Raw genomic sequence first — 17972 nt, 5'->3', positions numbered from 1 at the left:
TTGAACTAGGCATAATTCGACGTCGATTCGACATCGATTCTATTGTCATTTCTCATTGTAGTAATATTTTTCGCAGTAATCGGTATATGTATGGAAACAACGTCTTTTTCAAGCGATGTAATATAAACAATAAGATTATTTTTCGCTGTGCTTTCACTTAACGCTCACAACGTTCGTGAAAATGTCAAACAAACGATCTTTGCGAGAATAAATAAAATACAGCCTCGATATCATAACGTCAGAAATTTAAAATTCGTGTTGTATTTAAGTTAAAGGTCAAAGTGTCGTTACAAATGCTTCGAAGCATTTGATGGGCCAATTAAAAGAAAGAATTTTACAAACTGACCAATTAAAAAATGCTTCAAAGAGTTTGCAGCATTGCGTTGACCGTACCGTTGGTATTTACTTCCGACGTCCAATAAGAAGCACTGTTTTTAGGGATATTTTTTCTCTAATAGTCTCTAGTCGAGAATCCCAGAAAGCGTGCTTTCCTATTGGACGTCGTTAACCGCCGTGACGCGGCTACTGTGTGTAACGTATCAGGCGCAACATGGCGGCATGTCGCTCGGTCAGCGCTGTTTGCGGTATCGCTCGTCGTATCCACGCCCGTAGAGGGTTGTGAATCGCGTTCGTGGGTGTTTACTTTCGTACACGGCGACCCATATCGCTCGTGAAACGACGCGACGCTGACGAGACGAGGGAACGTCTCGAAACGCGTCGCGTCGCGTCGCATCGCCTCATCACTCCCCTTATTGCGAATACGCAACTGGTCATCGTAGTCGGTTACATTTCAGTTACTTCGTTGCTCGCTTTGTGGCTCGTTATGCCTAGGACGACCCGCGCGTTGTCCCATCGCGTGGGAAATCGTGTCGTCGACACCGTGAAAGGTAAGAACACTTTACCCATCGACGCTCTCACTCAAGCATTCCGCACCGGCCGCGCGGTAGGGGTTATGTTTTCCCTGGGTCTCTCTTCCTCCCTCGCTCCATCTTGAACGCTGTCGCAGAGACACGTTCTGGCTACCCTTTCTCCTCCGCCGCTCGACTGCTCTTTCGTGATCCTCCCGTCCGCCCGCGACCGTCCCGCTACCGTGTCTCGGCGCGCGACGTTTATCGTCGATTTTGATGCGTTGAATCCTGCAATTTGTTAATATCGCGATACGACGATCGAAATTCTCGTCGCGATGCTGACGTACAGACGATAACGATTCTCCTCGTCATTCTCGCGACACGCGGAACTCCGCTTACTGGGCTAGAGCATTGGGTTTAGAAACTCTAAACTAACATGGAGTACGATAATTAGGATGTCAGTCTCTGTACGACGATTCCGCGTGAAGCAGTGAGATTCAACCGTGATTTTCTTACAGATTCTTCTGCATGTTCTTTTCGTTTTCTTGATATCTCGCGAATTTTGAATTATATAGCTTTATAGCCGCTTTATAAGTTTCAGATCGATATCACTCGTCGAATCGTTGTTTTTTCTTTTTTTTTCTTTTTCGTCTTCTAATGTCCAAACAACCTTAAACAATTTCTTTGAAATTGTAAATTTTATTTAAAATTTTGTCAATATTATTATTTACGTTAACACAATAAGTAAAATTTATTTCTTATCTTATAATTTTTGTTCAATATTTTTTATGTGTACATATAATTGATTATAAATAAAATATTTAATATTATATTTTATTAAACTCAGAGACTTAAATGTTATTGTTAATTGATACAGGAAAACGGAAAAATGGCACAGAAAAAAATACAGGAAAGATTTTAACAAATAATGATACAAGTTTATTAGTGAAAAATGAAAATAAGTTGAATACTACCAAACAAATAACAAATAAATTTGATACAATCAAGAAGCAATCCATATTAGAAACATGCAAATCTTCTAAACATAAAGCTCATAATCAAGTAAGTATATTGGGTTAAAATTTATAATGTATTATAACATATTTGTTTTTTTTTTATTAATTTCTGAGAATAAATGAATAAATTTCAAAATATATTTTTAATCATATATATTGCAATGTTTTTCATACATGTTATTTCATTTACAGGATTCTAATAACGAAGTTATAACAGGCAAAAATTTGCTTACCCATTATCTTTTTGATAATGCGAAAACTGTTTCACCTTGTATTCAAGTGAAAGAGGAGATTACTTATGTAGAACAATTCAAAACCGATGGTATATAGTCGCAATTTTATTTATATTAATTTTTTCTTTTTAATTTAATTTAAAATATTGATTTTTTAGAGACACCAGTGGCTGTTCCAGTTCGTACGCCTTCTACACCACATAGAATAAAAATGCCAGCAGAAGATTTAGATGAAGGAGCTACAATTACTACCAATATAAAACAACCTGTGATTACATTACTTAGTCCACTACAAGTTATGAAAAAACCAGTTCAACGTGGACGTAAAAAAGGAACCTGCTGTCAGTCTGTCAATCATCGTTTGTCAAAGCCAGTGAATGGTGAAACGAATCATTCGATTACCGACTACTTTCCAGTACGTCGTAGTGTAAGAAAGAGTAAGAAGGTTGTATTAGAAGAGAAACAACGTGATCTAGAAAATAAGGTTCTTTGCCAGGTGGAAGATGGTTTAGAGGTAAATATTCCTATATAATCAAGATCTGATAGGAATATTGATATACTTTTCAAATAATATATACTGAAATAAATTATGGCAATCAATTTGTTATTACAGATAAAAAATTTTCCGGGTAAAGGTCGCGGTGTCATAACGACACGAGAATTTGCCAAAGGTGAATTTGTGGTGGAATATATCGGCGAGTTGATCAATCAGGGGGAGGCAAAGGAGCGTGAGGAGTTGTACGCACAAGATCAAAACACCGGATGCTATATGTATTATTTTCAACATCGTAATCAACAGTATTGGTAAGATAATTCTGGATCTTGATAGAATAATCATTATCTATGTGGAATCCTATAATAATCTTGTTCGAGACAAATAAAAAAAGAGTATAATATACATGCTGACTCATATCGATTTTTAGTGTTGATGCAACGGCGGAGACTGATAAACTTGGTAGGTTGGTGAACCATTCGAGAACCGGTAATTTAATTGCGCGAATCGTCGAGGTCAATTCAATACCGCATCTGGTACTTACGGCGAAGGAGGATATACCGATCGGTGTAGAGGTCTCGTATGATTACGGAGACCGAAGTCGCGAATCGATTCGTCATCATCCATGGCTGGCGTTATAGCACTTCCAATTTACTATTTATATAATATCGTGTTACATTGTACAAAAATTCATTTCATTTATGTTCCTCCTATGAAGGAACTATATAGCATATATGTTAAATTTTCTATGTGGTACAAATTTTTTTCATAGCGATCCGCGGTGTATTCATCAATTAGACGAATTTGCGAGTTTCTGCTAGCGTATTTGTGAATTCCAAATTCTTTTTAATTACTAAAAGAGAATTGTATATTAAATTGTTAATCATGACAATTATCGTTTGTTTGTATTGGAAGAAAAGATTGAAATATGATTTTTATATTATAATAATTAGCTTTCTTAATGACAAAAAGGTTCAATTTAAATTATTTTAAAAAATGATTTCTAAAACAAAAGAAGTACATTTGATGTTAAATGTTTAACATATGCAGTATTATCAATCGAATAAGAACTTTTGCATTCGGTATTTGAATTGTAATAATCATGACAAATCGTAACACGTGCTTCATCTAGTCTCGCTTTCGTCTGATATTTATTAACAGCGATTGAGCTTGGATTTTTTGTGTACTAGCCCTTTCGCATTGAGAACTGCTGTATAAGATTGCGAATCTGCGCAGTGTACCTGATTGATCCTTTGGTCTCGTCGATGGCCGTAGTCACTGTAATGCGTCGTCTACAATGAATAGTAACAGTAAAGGCTGTAGACATGTAGTAAGCTGGTTTTCCGGCCCAGCCAGAAATGATTGATCAATCAACGTCAAATTGATGCTCGAACCTCGCTCGACATCAAATCGTTGATTAATTCAATGATCGATGTTAATTTGATATTGATCGCTCAATCACTTGTAGATGAGGATGCAGTAAGACGTAGAGTAAGTCCGCAAGCGAAATAGATTTCAATCATTTCTACTGCTACTGTTCATTGTAGACGATGCTTATTTCACATAAAATTCGGAAAGAAGAACTTAGTACATCCAAATATGATGCAGATGCAACACAATGAAAATGTATTGAATTCTAGTTTACCATACGATATTCTTTATTTTTTAATATTTGATGACAAGGGCCTCGCGAGCATTGCTATGCAGATACATATCAATGATTTATTAATGATCATGGTCCGATTCATAACAGCACATAGGACAGTTTTGCAAACGGTTATAGTGACCATTCGTTGCAAAAAGATTAGAAAGGATAAAATATCTTAAATAATATTATTAAACCAAATTTATTTTATTGATATATAATATAAAAAGTAGTTGTTCATGTTTTGAAAGGATAAAATATCTTAAATAATGCATTAAATTTATTTTATTGATATATTAATAAAAAATGTATTTGTTCATTTGCATGCTTTAATATATTATGTAATACCAAAATATTAAATATAATATCAAAATATGAACAAATATATATTTTTTAAAATTTTTAATTGTTTAATAATAAACTTTAGTATTCAATTATAGTTTATATAATATTTATGTAAAATTTACTTTGCAAAACAGAGATATAGGCATAGAGCAATGTTGCAAAACTGGATATCTATATAGAAAAGTGTCCTGTACAAAAATTTTGATAGGTGGCTGTAGTCATCTTTAATATGTAGCGAGTTTTTGGCGTTGAGCGACTATAAGACATCTTTAGAAAGGGCTAGATCAAAAATTCTTAGTTGAAGCGATTGTGATACGTAGCTACGAAAATGATGTGTCCCTCTCCCACTTTTCCAAAAAAGTATATGTATGTAATCGTATAAGAGTATATATATATATATCGATGAAAGAGATTCTTTTGTTGAAGTATTTTATGCAACACGCGATAGCTTTGAGTACTTCACTGCCACATACTTAGATGTGAGAACTTAGTTTCTCGAAAAATAATTGTACATATTCCTATATAAATGACATTGTGCGAACATATTTCTTCGATTGCTTATATATCTTCCTTAAAATAACCGCATTTAAGAAAGAAAAAAGAAAAGTAGAGATAATGTTTACGTTATCACTCAAATTTTGTTTTTGTCAACATTTATAGCACACACACGAATATGCATTATTATATAACATTATATCGCTCACGTACTTTTACATTACCGCTCGTTTCTTTTTATTACGCCGTTCTATACTTTTATCATTTATAATTAATGTTCAATCTTTGTTAATAATTAAGCATAATCGATCTTCCCCATTCCTTTTCTTCGAATTTTCGAGAGAGAGAGAGAGAGAGAAAGAGAGAGAGAGAGAGAGAGAGAGAGAGAGAGAGAGAGAGAGAGAGAGAGAGAGAGAGAAGTTTAAAGAATTATTCTAAAATGAACACATATATAATATATACAGAGAAGAAACAATTTTTAATAAACATTTTTTATGCTATAAATTTTACATTTGTTGATCATGTTTACTGTACGTCTTTTATCGCACGCAAGAATTCTTGTAGTTGCGCACATTGTATACGAAATATAATATATTCACGATTTATTCAAAGTTGCAAAATTTGTAATATCTTACATATCTGTTTTCTCTCCAAGATTCATTATTTAGATATGATAAGCAATTTGTGTTATGATTTTTATAAAATATTTATCTAAAATTATTATATCTTAATCAAAATATTTATATCTTGTTTCAGTCTGATATCTTTGTTCTATAAAGTAACTGTAAGCAAAAGAATTATAATATGAACGGTTTTGTTGTCAAGAAAGAATCATAAATAATTGTCAGAAAAGAAATCTAATCGTTTACTTTTTTTTACTATTACACAGCATCTGCAAATAATTATCCGCTTATAACACAGTACAACACACATTCCCTCGTGAAAAAATCAAAGAGATTCTGAAAGTAGATGTAAAAAAAAATATCCGTGTCTTGGCGTTTTACAAGCTCAAGTCGTTAACGTTTTTTATCATATTTGCTTCATATTGGGTTTTACAATTGTTTTAAATTATATAATTTTTAAAAATAAATAATTGACTCTTTTGCATGTGAAATTATGCGATGAATCCGAATCCAAAAAAAGCTGAGAATTTTTTTTCATATATTTTCAAATTTTTCTATAATAATACAATTATAATTATAATTATTATAAGAATTTGGTCGTTTGATTTGCCGTTTGTATAATTCCGGTTTTGTATCACGAACAATAGATATCACCAACAGTATTCATCAAGCATGTGTCTGATTTCCTTTAAAGCGTTTCTCAATCGGCATAATCAATTTTTTCACGAATACTGTCAGAAACCAGAAGTTTTCAATTTTGTTGCGCAAAAATAGCATAATTATAATTTAGATGCGTGTCCGATACATCGTAGCCAAATTGTCGATGCAACGAATTTAATTTTATGAGATTTATTTTCCCATCCGAGCAACGACAACAATAATCGCATACAACTTCACGTACCACAAATTCGATATGTCATATGAAAATAGACTTCAAATTCCGCCACAATATTTTTTGTTATATTTCACATATAACTTGGAGGTGCAAATAAACCGCACACATAATAATTATTTCAATTTAGATACTGCATTGTTTATTTTAATATTTCCTTCACTTTTAATTTCATTTTAAATGTACAGTTTGAAATTTCATCAACTAAATTCGCAGTCGCGATTGTTCGAACTGAGCAAGAACATGGAATGAGCTGGATTATGATTACTTGTTTACGTTTTGTTTAGATCGCGACAATGTCAGTAAATCAATACCGAGACACGGGTATATTTTCTTAACATCTACTTTCAATCTCTTTGAATTTTTCATGGGAGGAAAAAACCTGCTGTACAGTATTATAAAAAGATATTTGATGATACTTAAAAAACATTAACGACTTGATTTGATAAAATGCCGCGAAACACAGATATTTTTTTTTACATCTACTTTCAAAATCTCTGATTTTTTCATGGGAGGAAAAAAATCGATTTTTGTCATACTTGTGTAATTAAAAAGATATATTATAATTGCAATTTATAAAATTCGATGAAGTAGAATGATGTTATAAAAATCTTGTCACAATTATCAACTTTATTTATAATTCTTTTTTTATAGAGAGGAAAAATCCAAGATTTCGCGTCCAGATGCACAGCTCGATCTCTGAATGATTTCTCGTAGCTATAATATACATGTAATTCACGTAGCTATATGCAAATTTTCATTGATGCCGACGTGCGCGCTGGCGAGCTTGGCGCAGGCGGGAAGGGAGGGGGGGGAATATTTTTTACGTCACAGTGCACGGTGACGAAGTGTCGTGGGAAGGAAAGGGACAAACTGATGGAATGACAGAGAGGGACGTCGGTTATTGATTCCGTCGATCTACGCATACACGACACTGGCCGACACAGCGGCATACATATTTTTAACATTGTGTGCCGGAAAAGCGAAGCGATCTCGCGCACCAAGTTCCGTACGATGGCTTAAGACCGGACGGCGTTCGCCGTCTCTTTCGATGCGCGTCAAGTGGCGTCAAATCATCGGGCCGTTCGCAGACGAAGCAGCTCTCGTTCGTTTCGCGCGCGAGGTTTAATACTCCGACACGAAGGAGCATCATAGGTTAAGGTCCGTTTCCTCCGCTATTGAATGAAACATCGCGTCCACGATCGTGCGAAAATGGATAACGTGGCGACAACGCCGACAACCGCCGAATGCGCGGATGCAATGACCCTGAATTTCGGCCCATTTGAGACGGTGCATCGATGGCAACGCATGCCGGAGTGCGCCGAGTTCGTCGGTGCCAGGTAGGCAGTTGTTGTTCGAACGAGTTTCTTCGTTTGCTGCTTCCTGCAAACTCCCGGATGCTTTTCAGCAAGAGACATAGATGCAGTGTAATATAGTGAATCTTCTTCATCTACCTATCCGTTCCGGATGTTGGCTATCATAGCTATTCTAATCTTATCCACTGCCGTCCTGAAATGTTCCGTTGAGCTCAGCCTAAACCGCTTCCTCAGATTGGCCAACCAGGATATACATCTTCTGCCTTCTCTCTTCCCTTCTACTTTTCCTTGTATGAGTATTTGATATTTGTTGTTCCTCATGATGTAGCCAAGATATTTTAATTTTCTTTCTTTAACTGTTAATAACACCTCTGGTTATCCTCCCTATCTCCTACAGACCTCTTGTTTGGTTATCTGGTGAATCCAAGGGATCTTTAAAATGCATCTGTATATCCATATTTCAAGCGCAGTGACTTTTTTCTTGCTAACTTTGGTCATGGACCATGCCTTAACTCTATATAGGAGTATAGAGAAAATGTAACACTGTACAATCCTCTTTTTGAGCTGTAAACTAAGATCCTTGGAACACAATAACGGCTTCATCTTAATGAAGATCATCCTGACCTTTTGATAGAGCACTTTATCTCTTGAGACTGGTCTCACTGCTCATTTAAATTACAGCCCAGATATGTATATTTATTTACTCTCTTTATGGTCTGATCATTTGCCAAGAGAACTTCCTGATGGTGTCAATGTCCTGTCCAACCTTTGCGTTGAAAATACCTATAATAAGGGTGATTTCATGTCTGTTGATATGTTGCAGGGTTTCTTTAATCTGCTAAAATTGTTCGATTTTTTCCTCTTCTTTGTCACTGGTTGGAGCATAGACTTGTATTATATTAAATAGGTGTCTTCAATTTTAATTATTATTCTATCTAAGCAAGAAATATAAGTAATAACTGCTGATTTCATGCTTCTGTTTATTATATCAACTTCTTGTCAATGTTGTCATTCCTCATTTCTCGCGTAGAAGACGGTATGTTGGCACTCCCCTGGCCATCTCATCTCACTAATATCTATTATATCTACTTTCATTCTTCTCATTTCCTTGAGTATTGTGTATCTTCCTCGCCTCATACATACTCCTAACGTTCCACGTGCCAATCTTCATGTCTGAATCATTACATCTTTATTGTTTGTCAATGTTAAGCAAAGATGAAACGATCACAGTGTTACACTAGGTAATATATGATCATTTTATCTTTGTTTAATATTGGGAAACAGCAAAGATATAATAAGTCTGTTTTTTACTTCTGTACTAAATACAACCAGAATATTTTTTTCTTTTGCCAAATATTAAACATATGTCTATTTACTTTAAATTTCAAATATGTATTAGTTAAGCTGTAGAAAAGACCTATAGATTCACTGAGTTACACTGTTATCTGTGTCTCGATATTGCTGGAAAGCATCTTCCATCTCTCCATATATTGTTAATTCAATTTGATAGAATATCATGATAAAGAGAGAAAGAGAAAGGATATATTTATTATATTCAAATAAATTTTGTTCAGTATTCTAGACAAAATAGCTATTAACAGTACAATTTAATTGATTGTCTTTGATCTGTCTTGCAGACGCAGTAAGCATACTATGGTAGCATACAACGATGATATTTACGTTTTTGGTGGCGACAATGGTAAGAGGATGTTGAATGATGTATTGCGCTTCGACGTGAAAGAGAAGTCTTGGGGCAGAGCGTTAGCTACTGGCATACTGCCTGCGCCACGCTACCACCACTCTGCAGTCATCCATGGATCATCAATGTTTGTATTCGGTGGTTATACTGGGGATATACACTCCAATTCCAATCTTAGTAATAAGAATGATCTGTTCGAGTATTGCTTTCTGACTGGTCATTGGACACCATGGAGATTTGATGGAAAGTAAGCATTACTTGTAAGAACTTTCTCATGTAATATTTTAACATTGTTTTCTGATATTTTTATTAGACCTATCAAACTATAATGTATTTATAGAGCCCCAGTACCTAGGTCTGCTCATGGTGCCGCTGTATATGATAACAAATTATGGATATTTGCTGGCTACGATGGCAATGCTAGATTGAATGATATGTGGACAATATCGTTATTGGTAGGAGATGCATTTTATAAATATTTCTAAAATATATATGTATAGTAAATGCATGATATTAATGCCTATTTCATCAATGTAGACTAATTTTAATTTTAATTCAACTTAATCTTTATTTTTTTCTAATTCTAAAAATTAGAAAAAGAGAAAGAATAAGTTGAATCTAAATTAAAGTTAATTATACTGGTGGAAACAGGTATTAGTTTATATGTATAAGTCTTGTAACGCAGTTTTAATTTCACTCTTCAATGTTTGTCACCAGCCTGGCGAAATTAAAACGTGGGAGGAGGTCGTTCAAGTCGGTGAACGTCCACCGACATGTTGCAATTTCCCCGTCACAGTAGCTCGAGAATCAATGTTCGTTTTCAGCGGACAGAGCGGAGCTAGGACAACTAATAGTCTTTTCCAGTTTCATTTTAAGGAGAAGCGGTAAATTTTGTTGTAACACGTGTAGTGTTTGCGATGTAATATTACATCGTAATTCGTAGACTTGAGTCATGTTTCGTCTATCATAAATTTATCTTCTCTAGGTGGACGCGCATATCGACGGAGCACATATTGCGTGGCGCACCACCACCGCCCGCAAGACGATACGGTCACACGATGGTCAGTTTCGATCGTCATCTTTACGTTTTTGGTGGTACAGCTGACTCGGCTTTGTCCAATGATCTCCATTGTTATGATCTCGATACGCAAACGTGGAACGTTATTTTACCGTCCACAGATAGTCAGGTAAGATGACTTATAAAGATGAATTCAAGTCAAAGTAAAGACGAATAATAACCGGAATGAATATAACAAGCTTTTCCTTTTATAAATTGCTAATAGATAGAACATATTTGTTAATGCAAATTTGCACATATTTGTATTTGCAGTGCTATTCACATTCGTTAAAATAAATTGCTGATTTATTAGCGTTTTCTGTTTAATCTGGATCCATCTTAGTATATTTGCTAATGTTTTTTCCACAATGATATGTTACAAGAGATTATAAGTAATTTTTATTTTTATAATAATGCATGCACACAGGTACCATCCGGTCGACTTTTCCACGCTGCTGCCGTGATCGGAGATGCGATGTTTATTTTTGGAGGAACCGTGGACAATAACATACGCTCTGCAGAGATGTACCGCTTCCAGTTCTCGTCTTATCCCAAATGTACCTTACACGATGATTTCGGCAGGTTGCTGAATTTGAGCCTCTTCTGCGATGTGGAATTCATAGTGGGCGAGCTGGAGACCAAGATACCGGCGCATATAGCCATGGTGGCGGCTCGCTCGCAATTTCTTCGGACACTTATTCGACAAGCGCGCAAAAAACGAGATAAGCAAAAACTCATTGATGTACCCACTAATGAATCCTCGCTATTGGAGGTAAACAATTTAGCAAAAACATAAAAATAAAAAATTATATGCAATTCTATTTCACTTAAGTTATGAAAGATAAAAAAATATAATTGAAAAAATATAGGTTTGTTTTTTTCAGCTAAACTTTTTACGTTTATGTTTTCTCTTTTTTTCTGTAAAACGTGGAGAGAAAAAGAGGAAAGATGAATGATGTAAGAAGTTCAGCTGAAAAGAATAGATTATATTTACGTTATAAACATCTATTTGTATATATTCTTCCTTGCTTTTATAAATTTGGCTATTATGTTGCAGGTGAAATTAAAAGACGCTGTACCAGAAGCTTTCAAAATGGTGCTGAACTATATTTATACAGATCGTATCGATCCTACTAAAAGACTGGATGACAAGATTGAGGACCCGCAGAGTAATCGCATCGTACTTCTTATGATAGACGTCTATCGCCTTGCTGAGCAATTCCATATGAAACGTTTAGAACAATTATGTGTTAATTACCTCGAAGCAACCATAAGCCACACGAATGTCTTGGAGGCGTTATGCAACGCCGTACACTTGAAATTATACTTTATAAAGGATTTTTGCCTCAGCTTCGTCGTGAAGGAAAACAATTACAATCTAATCGTGATGAGTCGGGAGTTCGAGACTTTGGATCAGCCGCTAATGGTGGAGATTATCAGGCGACGGCTAATGCCGCAAACTAAAACTATTACGAAGTACGAATCTGTCACTGGTAGGTTTCATGCGCGACACACGTTTATCATAAAATAGTCTCTTATGAAATTTACTTGTTAGGAACTAACCTGGAGCAAGACATGGAAGCATTTTTAAAGAGCTTCGGTCAGGAATTTTGTGATATTACATTGGAGCTGAACGGTAGATCGATACCGGCGCATAAGGCCATCCTCGCTGCACGATGTGGCTATTTTGAAGGACTGTTTCGATCCACGCCAGGAAATAATACGGCAAATGTAAGTAATTTATAAAAAAAAACACGTTACTAACGAATCTCTTACTAAACGAGAGAAGCGAGATAATATCGTCGTCCATTTTAATGCAATATTTCACATGTACAATTATAAAATAGCACAAAACTTTTATGTAGGTACAAATTGGCGAGACGATACCGTCGTACGATTCATTCTACTCTTTACTGAAATATATTTATTATGCGAATGTCTCGATGCCTCCTGAGGATTCTCTGTATCTGTTTGCTGCATCGGAATATTACAGTTTCACGAATAATCGACTAAAGGTGTTTTGCAAACAAAATCTCGAAATGAACGTTACTTTCGAGAATGTTATACCGGTTTTAGAGGCAGCTGAGAGAACGCAAAATATTGATATGAAAAAGTATGCCCTCAATCTGATAGTTCATCACTTTAGCGAGGTAAAGAAATGATCAGATCCTGGACACGTATGTTCGATATTAACATTCGTAATATGTATAGACATGTATACGAAGTATTGCTTTTATTTAGGTTGCCAGACTGCCAAAATTGAGAGAATTAAGTCGTGAGCTCTTACTGGATATTCTTGATGCTTTAGCTGATGATCGCAGCGATGCTAGAACGTGTCAAGATATGACTACTGATTGCTGACGGATTTCTATTTCAGATCGTCGTCCATGTAACTGGGATTTACCATCGCCGTGCAGTTTCCAAGTGAGTATGATTATTTAAAAAATATATTATTCTCAATATTGTTATATTTTTATTTTAAATAAGTTATAGATATTATTAATAATATTATTAATGCTGAGCAAGAAAAATGCTAAAAATATTTGTGATGATATTCCGGAGTTTTCTCGTTCTAGGAATTATGCCGGGTGAATTTCATCCTCATAGGACGAACGGTTCTGTTTGTTGGTAACTGTTATCTCGATCACACGACTAAATCTTGCCTGACATCAGACATACAGACCCTGTTACCATTGTCGATTCAGGATGAGTCGTCATCGTCATCGTCATCATCATCGTCATCCTCATCCTCATCCTCATCATCGTCATCGTCATCGTCATCGTCATCGTCATCGTCATCGTCATCGTCATCGTCATCGTCATCGTCATCGTCATCGTCATCGTCATCGTCATCGTCATCGTCATCGTCATCGTCATCGTCATCGTCATCGTCATCGTCATCGTCATTGTCATCGTCATCGTCATCATCATCGTCATCATCGTCATCATCATCTCGTTATGGTGATAACAGGAAGCACCAATGGTCTACTATTACCCGTCGTTGTTCCGTCAGTTGCAACATGTTGAGACGCACCGTTGTCGCTCTTTCGGACCTTGGACTTAGAAAGTTATTCCCGTAAATCGGAATTGTGTTAATATTAAATGAAATGACGATGATTTTCGTCAAGCTGTGTCATAGAAGTGTTTATTGCATGATGCAAAACTGCTCGAAAGCCGATGTATAATATTAGTGTAGTGATTGTGTCTATTCGTATAACAACATTAGACATGATATTATACACAGGATGCGCATCAAGGTATCATTTTCCAATATTTTACATAAATACCCTGATGAAAAAATTCTGATAGCTCATATTTTTAAGAATTTTTCATATTTCAAATTTATGAAAACATATTTTAAACTTTTGCAGATTTTATAAGTTTTCTTAGGAAATTATAGAATGCAAAATTTAAAAATTCTTAAAATATTTCCTCAAATTCATACATAAAGAATTTTAGAAAATATGTAGGACTGTTTCAGTATTTCTGAAAAATATTCATATGAAAAATTCGAGAATTTTAAAAAGTTATAAAATTATACATAGAATTCTGAAAATTATATAGAAATATTGAAAAATGATATGAAGAAAAATTCTAAGAAAAATTTCACCAGGGTAGATACATTAATGTCACTTCCAATTATGACATACGTTATTACGTATGTCTTAATTAGCAATTGTTATATTGTATTATTTATTTATGCAGAGTGTTAGAATTTGGGTATAATGACAAAAGTATGCAGAAAACTAAGCAACGAGAATGAAATTTTTTTATTTTGAGCCATTTTTAAGTGAAAGGTCCTAAAGTTTGGTCATTCATATGCAGAATCTTTAATTTCTGTGCTTTTTGTTGCTTCTGTTTTATACCCGAATTTTGTGATATATTATAGCATTTGGCTATAATACTAATGAGATACCATTGAGAATTCTACTAAGATGTTATTAAGAACTCTATTGAATTTTCAAGCGCTATTAATCAATTTTAATCGGCCTGTCTCCAGTTCAAAGGAAATTGGAAATTGTTAATATTATTAACAATTAATATTATTAACTGCTGGATCGTTCGATATAAACATCTATATGCTCAATCCACAAGGCACTAAATATTAATTTTAGTTATTTCGATATTTTATGATGCATAGCAATTTTTTTAAGTGACATGAACTTTTATAACAAATCAGTTTTTAATGGTATCTCATTGTGGCGGCCATGATAAGCCTATGTGTTTCCATGTTTTTATTATACATATTGAAGTATAGTCTGTAAAATATACATGAAATGTCTATTTGTGCTAAAGAAAGCATTGTTACAACATATTTACATGTATTCACATATTGTTCCATCGTATCCCCGTTGATTTTTTTGTAATTATACATGAGACAGGAATATTTTTATGGGCTTAAGTAATATATATAGTAATATATATAAAAATAATTTCATTTTATGCAGGTAGAAGAGAAATGATAAAAATGATAAAAATGAATATTATGTGCATGTATTGTTGAAGGTGAATACATTTTCAAGACGTTTCAGAAAGTTGTTGATATAAGAAATATCTATAACTAATGTGAGAGGACATAGGAAATTAAATTTAGACTATATATCAGCATGAGTCATTAAATTGCAAAGGGCGCCTATATTTTCATCGAATATAATATAATAAATTAAATTATACTTGCAAAAAGAAGAGATTTTTTATTTAATTTATTGTTATTATTTGTTAGCCTTGTCGAACGATAATTACGATTTAAAATTTACGAAACTGAAACTACAGAAGACAATAGTATTAGTGCAGCACGATAAAATACAAGTATCACTTAAAACAAGACTTTCGCGAATTGTAGAGTGGGTGGTAACATTAATAATCGCACTTGATTAATAAATTATGTATTATATTTCAATCTCGAATATAATTGTACATACATATGATTCATATTCTCGTGGAAGATAATTAATGCTTCAAGTTTACAAGAGCAAACAATACGAATCGAGGGAACGAGAGGAACCGAATAGGTGCTCATATATAAAATCACATTGCTCTGTCTCTTCCTGTATCTCTTTCTTTCTCTCTATCATCCTTTTCTACATAATATTATCTCTAGAGAGAGACAGGTTTTTATTGTATCTAATGTTATCTCTAGGCAGGTGGTACTTATTTATTCTGAATACACATCCGATTTATAACGACATTTCATTCCAAGTAACTGAATAAAAAAAATCAGTCTCGCGATCGTTGAGGCTTATTTTCCTCATCTTGAAGTGAGATGCCGTTGAATCAAGATTTGTGCTTGGAAGTAAACATCCTTCTTTTACATTTTTCTGTTTTTATCCTTTGTTCATCAAAGCGTGTTTCGCCAGAAAACAGTGCACCGTCTATGGCCCATTTCTTTTAACAATCTTCAACCAGACATACGTTGACAACACGTTGACATACAATCCTTCGACGACTATCGAATCTTTTTTCATAGAAGTAACAAGATAATTGAATGAGAAGAAAATAATTTTAGGCAAAGAGGATATTAAACAAGTGAAAGAATGAAGCAAATGTTATCTCCATTTCGATGTTTGAGATTTATTAATTTCTGTATATACATTACTATTGTTCTTGATTATGATGCATATCTATTGACATACATTTCTTCGAGAAACTTTCATTTAATATAACGTATTTTAGCTTCGTATTTACTTTTATTTTACTTGTATGAATAATTCCCGTTCAGTCATCTGTTACATCCATGATCTTTTTTTTTTGATAAGATTTCTTAGAGAGGTTTATTACTTTCCACTTATTAAACCCATTAGGTTATGACATTCACCAAGCCGTTGCACACGTACATCAATTGCGCACCGTACAAGGACAATATGCCATATAAATGAAAAAAATAAAAGATATTAGAGAAAAAAAAGTTTGAAAATATGTAAAAAAAAAAGAATTAAATTATTTAAAGTTATATTTTGTTTCTCGATTAAATAACTGATCCGCTATAATTAAAGCTTCTACGATGCTTTGTGTAAATGAATCGTTATGTTATTATTTTAGTATTCAATAATAATTTTAAAGAGTGATGTGCCAGGAAAATAATTCATTTTGTGACACATTCTTCACGATCGTTAACTACATGTTAACAATAGTTATTGAATCATTTCTCGTTAAAATCTAAAATAGTTAAAGTACTGAAATAATTGAACAAAGAATAAAATAAATTTTTAGATAATATTGATTAGCTAAATAAAAGACGAAATAACTGTCATTTCCATTTCGATGTCTGAATTGCGATGTCGATTACATATCACACCGTAAAATTGAGACTTCTTTAGAATGAACGCAGCGATTTAAAATCTACAAATTTTTAAAGGTTTCGATGTCTTTGTACGCTCTTATTTCTCATTAATGCGTTAAGTCTGAACAAGGCAATTGTAGTCAAAACCTTCTTTTTCTTTTTTTGGTCGTTGGGTAGGCATTGTGCCTCTACAATGGGAAAAGGGAAAGAAAGACGCCAACTTGTACTCTTGCACATTCCTGGTTTCCTTGCTCGAAATCAGTTTTCAATTTTCTTCGATTCTTCAAAGATTTTTGTTCTATCATAAGGCGCCTAAATGAATTTCTTTAAAAAGGCGTATTATACGCTAGCTGCGGCCCTACATTCACTATGAAATCTTAATGTAATTACTCTAAGTAGGCCTTTCTGTTCATCGCTTAAAAGTCTAAGTCGAAATCTGTATTTAATACTGCACGCAGCCAACAACGCCACGATGCGATATTAATCATAGATAACATGGACTTAGTTTAATTATTACAAAGAGACATCTACGAATTACAAGAAGATAACGAGATAAAAGTAGCGATACGGTAGTGGTACAAACTTCACACGTTGATTTCGAATGGCCCCAATCTGAAATTCAGAAACAATAATGAACATTTTCCTATCGGTATTAATTTGTACGACGTATCGACATTGTATGACGTCTTACCGATTGTAATGTATTGATTGACTCGTTTTGTAGGATTCCAAAGAGTGCGAGACAATCAATCCTCGAAGATCAATGCTCCTCGAATTTTCTGTGTGCAGTACTCACACATAGAGAGAAGAATGCATCTCGTTGAGCATTACATATCACGTACATCCATGTCGAACATTACATTTCACGTCGAACATTATATTTCACGTCGAACATTACATATCACGTCGAGCCTTTACATATCACGTACATCCACGTCGACGATGTGGTCCACACCAAATGTTTGGAAAATTCTTCTTTCAGGTCAATTTGCAGGTCATTTCTATGAGCAATAATAATGATTTGTTATTA

General features: G+C 34.2%; 3 protein-coding genes and 1 long non-coding RNA gene across 5 annotated transcripts in view; 2 read left to right on the top strand and 2 right to left on the bottom strand.

Annotated features, from left to right (window-relative positions):
- The first annotated feature begins 526 nt into the window (after positions 1–526).
- On the top strand, positions 527–5686 carry Set8 (SET domain containing 8). Its single transcript, XM_011057645.2, has 6 exons — positions 527–887; positions 1726–1910; positions 2057–2186; positions 2256–2611; positions 2711–2901; positions 3021–5686. The coding sequence occupies exons 1-6, from the start codon at positions 824–826 to the stop codon at positions 3229–3231; spliced, it is 1137 nt and encodes a 378-aa protein (XP_011055947.2). The 5' UTR covers positions 527–823; the 3' UTR covers positions 3232–5686.
- On the bottom strand, positions 5442–7333 carry LOC147910965 (uncharacterized). The gene is made up of 2 exons (XR_015546967.1): positions 6600–7333; positions 5442–5857 (listed from the first exon to the last, which is right to left on the bottom strand). It is a non-coding gene; the product is annotated as an uncharacterized LOC147910965 (long non-coding RNA).
- A 195-nt stretch (positions 7334–7528) lies between these two features.
- Lztr1 (Leucine zipper like transcription regulator 1) lies at positions 7529–15348 on the top strand. The gene is made up of 11 exons (XM_011057282.2): positions 7529–7930; positions 9544–9852; positions 9946–10060; positions 10323–10489; positions 10591–10792; positions 11090–11434; positions 11720–12155; positions 12218–12393; positions 12528–12812; positions 12904–13086; positions 13239–15348. The coding sequence occupies exons 1-10, from the start codon at positions 7773–7775 to the stop codon at positions 13021–13023; spliced, it is 2313 nt and encodes a 770-aa protein (XP_011055584.1). The 5' UTR covers positions 7529–7772; the 3' UTR covers positions 13024–13086; positions 13239–15348.
- Positions 15349–16402: 1054 nt separating this feature from the next.
- LOC105146037 (uncharacterized) overlaps positions 16403–17972 on the bottom strand; it is a 112809-nt gene continuing 111239 nt past the window's right edge. For both annotated transcript variants that reach the window (XM_087411941.1, XM_087411946.1), the window contains exons 21-22: positions 17634–17943; positions 16403–17554 (exon numbers count right to left, since the gene is read on the bottom strand). In XM_087411941.1, the coding sequence (XP_087268067.1) occupies positions 17938–17943 (6 nt within the window). In that variant the 3' untranslated portion in view covers positions 16403–17554; positions 17634–17937. The remainder of the gene's footprint in view (positions 17555–17633; positions 17944–17972) is intronic.

Source organism: Acromyrmex echinatior, chromosome 1 (genome assembly GCF_024713525.1).
Source record: "Acromyrmex echinatior isolate Ae372 chromosome 1, ASM2471352v2, whole genome shotgun sequence".
NCBI classification, from domain to species: domain Eukaryota; kingdom Metazoa; phylum Arthropoda; class Insecta; order Hymenoptera; family Formicidae; genus Acromyrmex; species Acromyrmex echinatior.
This window is presented reverse-complemented; position numbering and strand designations above follow the sequence as displayed.

Bases quoted from the DNA above. Each gene is read 5' to 3' on its own strand.
- Set8 (XM_011057645.2), top strand. From the start codon at position 824: ATGCCTAGGACGACCCGCGCGTTGTCCCATCGCGTGGGAAATCGTGTC. The intron at 1,911-2,056 runs GTAAGTATATTG...TTTCATTTACAG, and splicing joins AACATAAAGCTCATAATCAA to GATTCTAATAACGAAGTTAT. The intron at 2,187-2,255 runs GTATATAGTCGC...TTGATTTTTTAG, and splicing joins AGAACAATTCAAAACCGATG to AGACACCAGTGGCTGTTCCA.
- Lztr1 (XM_011057282.2), top strand. From the start codon at position 7,773: ATGAAACATCGCGTCCACGATCGTGCGAAAATGGATAACGTGGCGACA. The intron at 7,931-9,543 runs GTAGGCAGTTGT...TCTGTCTTGCAG, and splicing joins GCCGAGTTCGTCGGTGCCAG to ACGCAGTAAGCATACTATGG. The intron at 12,813-12,903 runs GTAAAGAAATGA...GCTTTTATTTAG, and splicing joins TAGTTCATCACTTTAGCGAG to GTTGCCAGACTGCCAAAATT.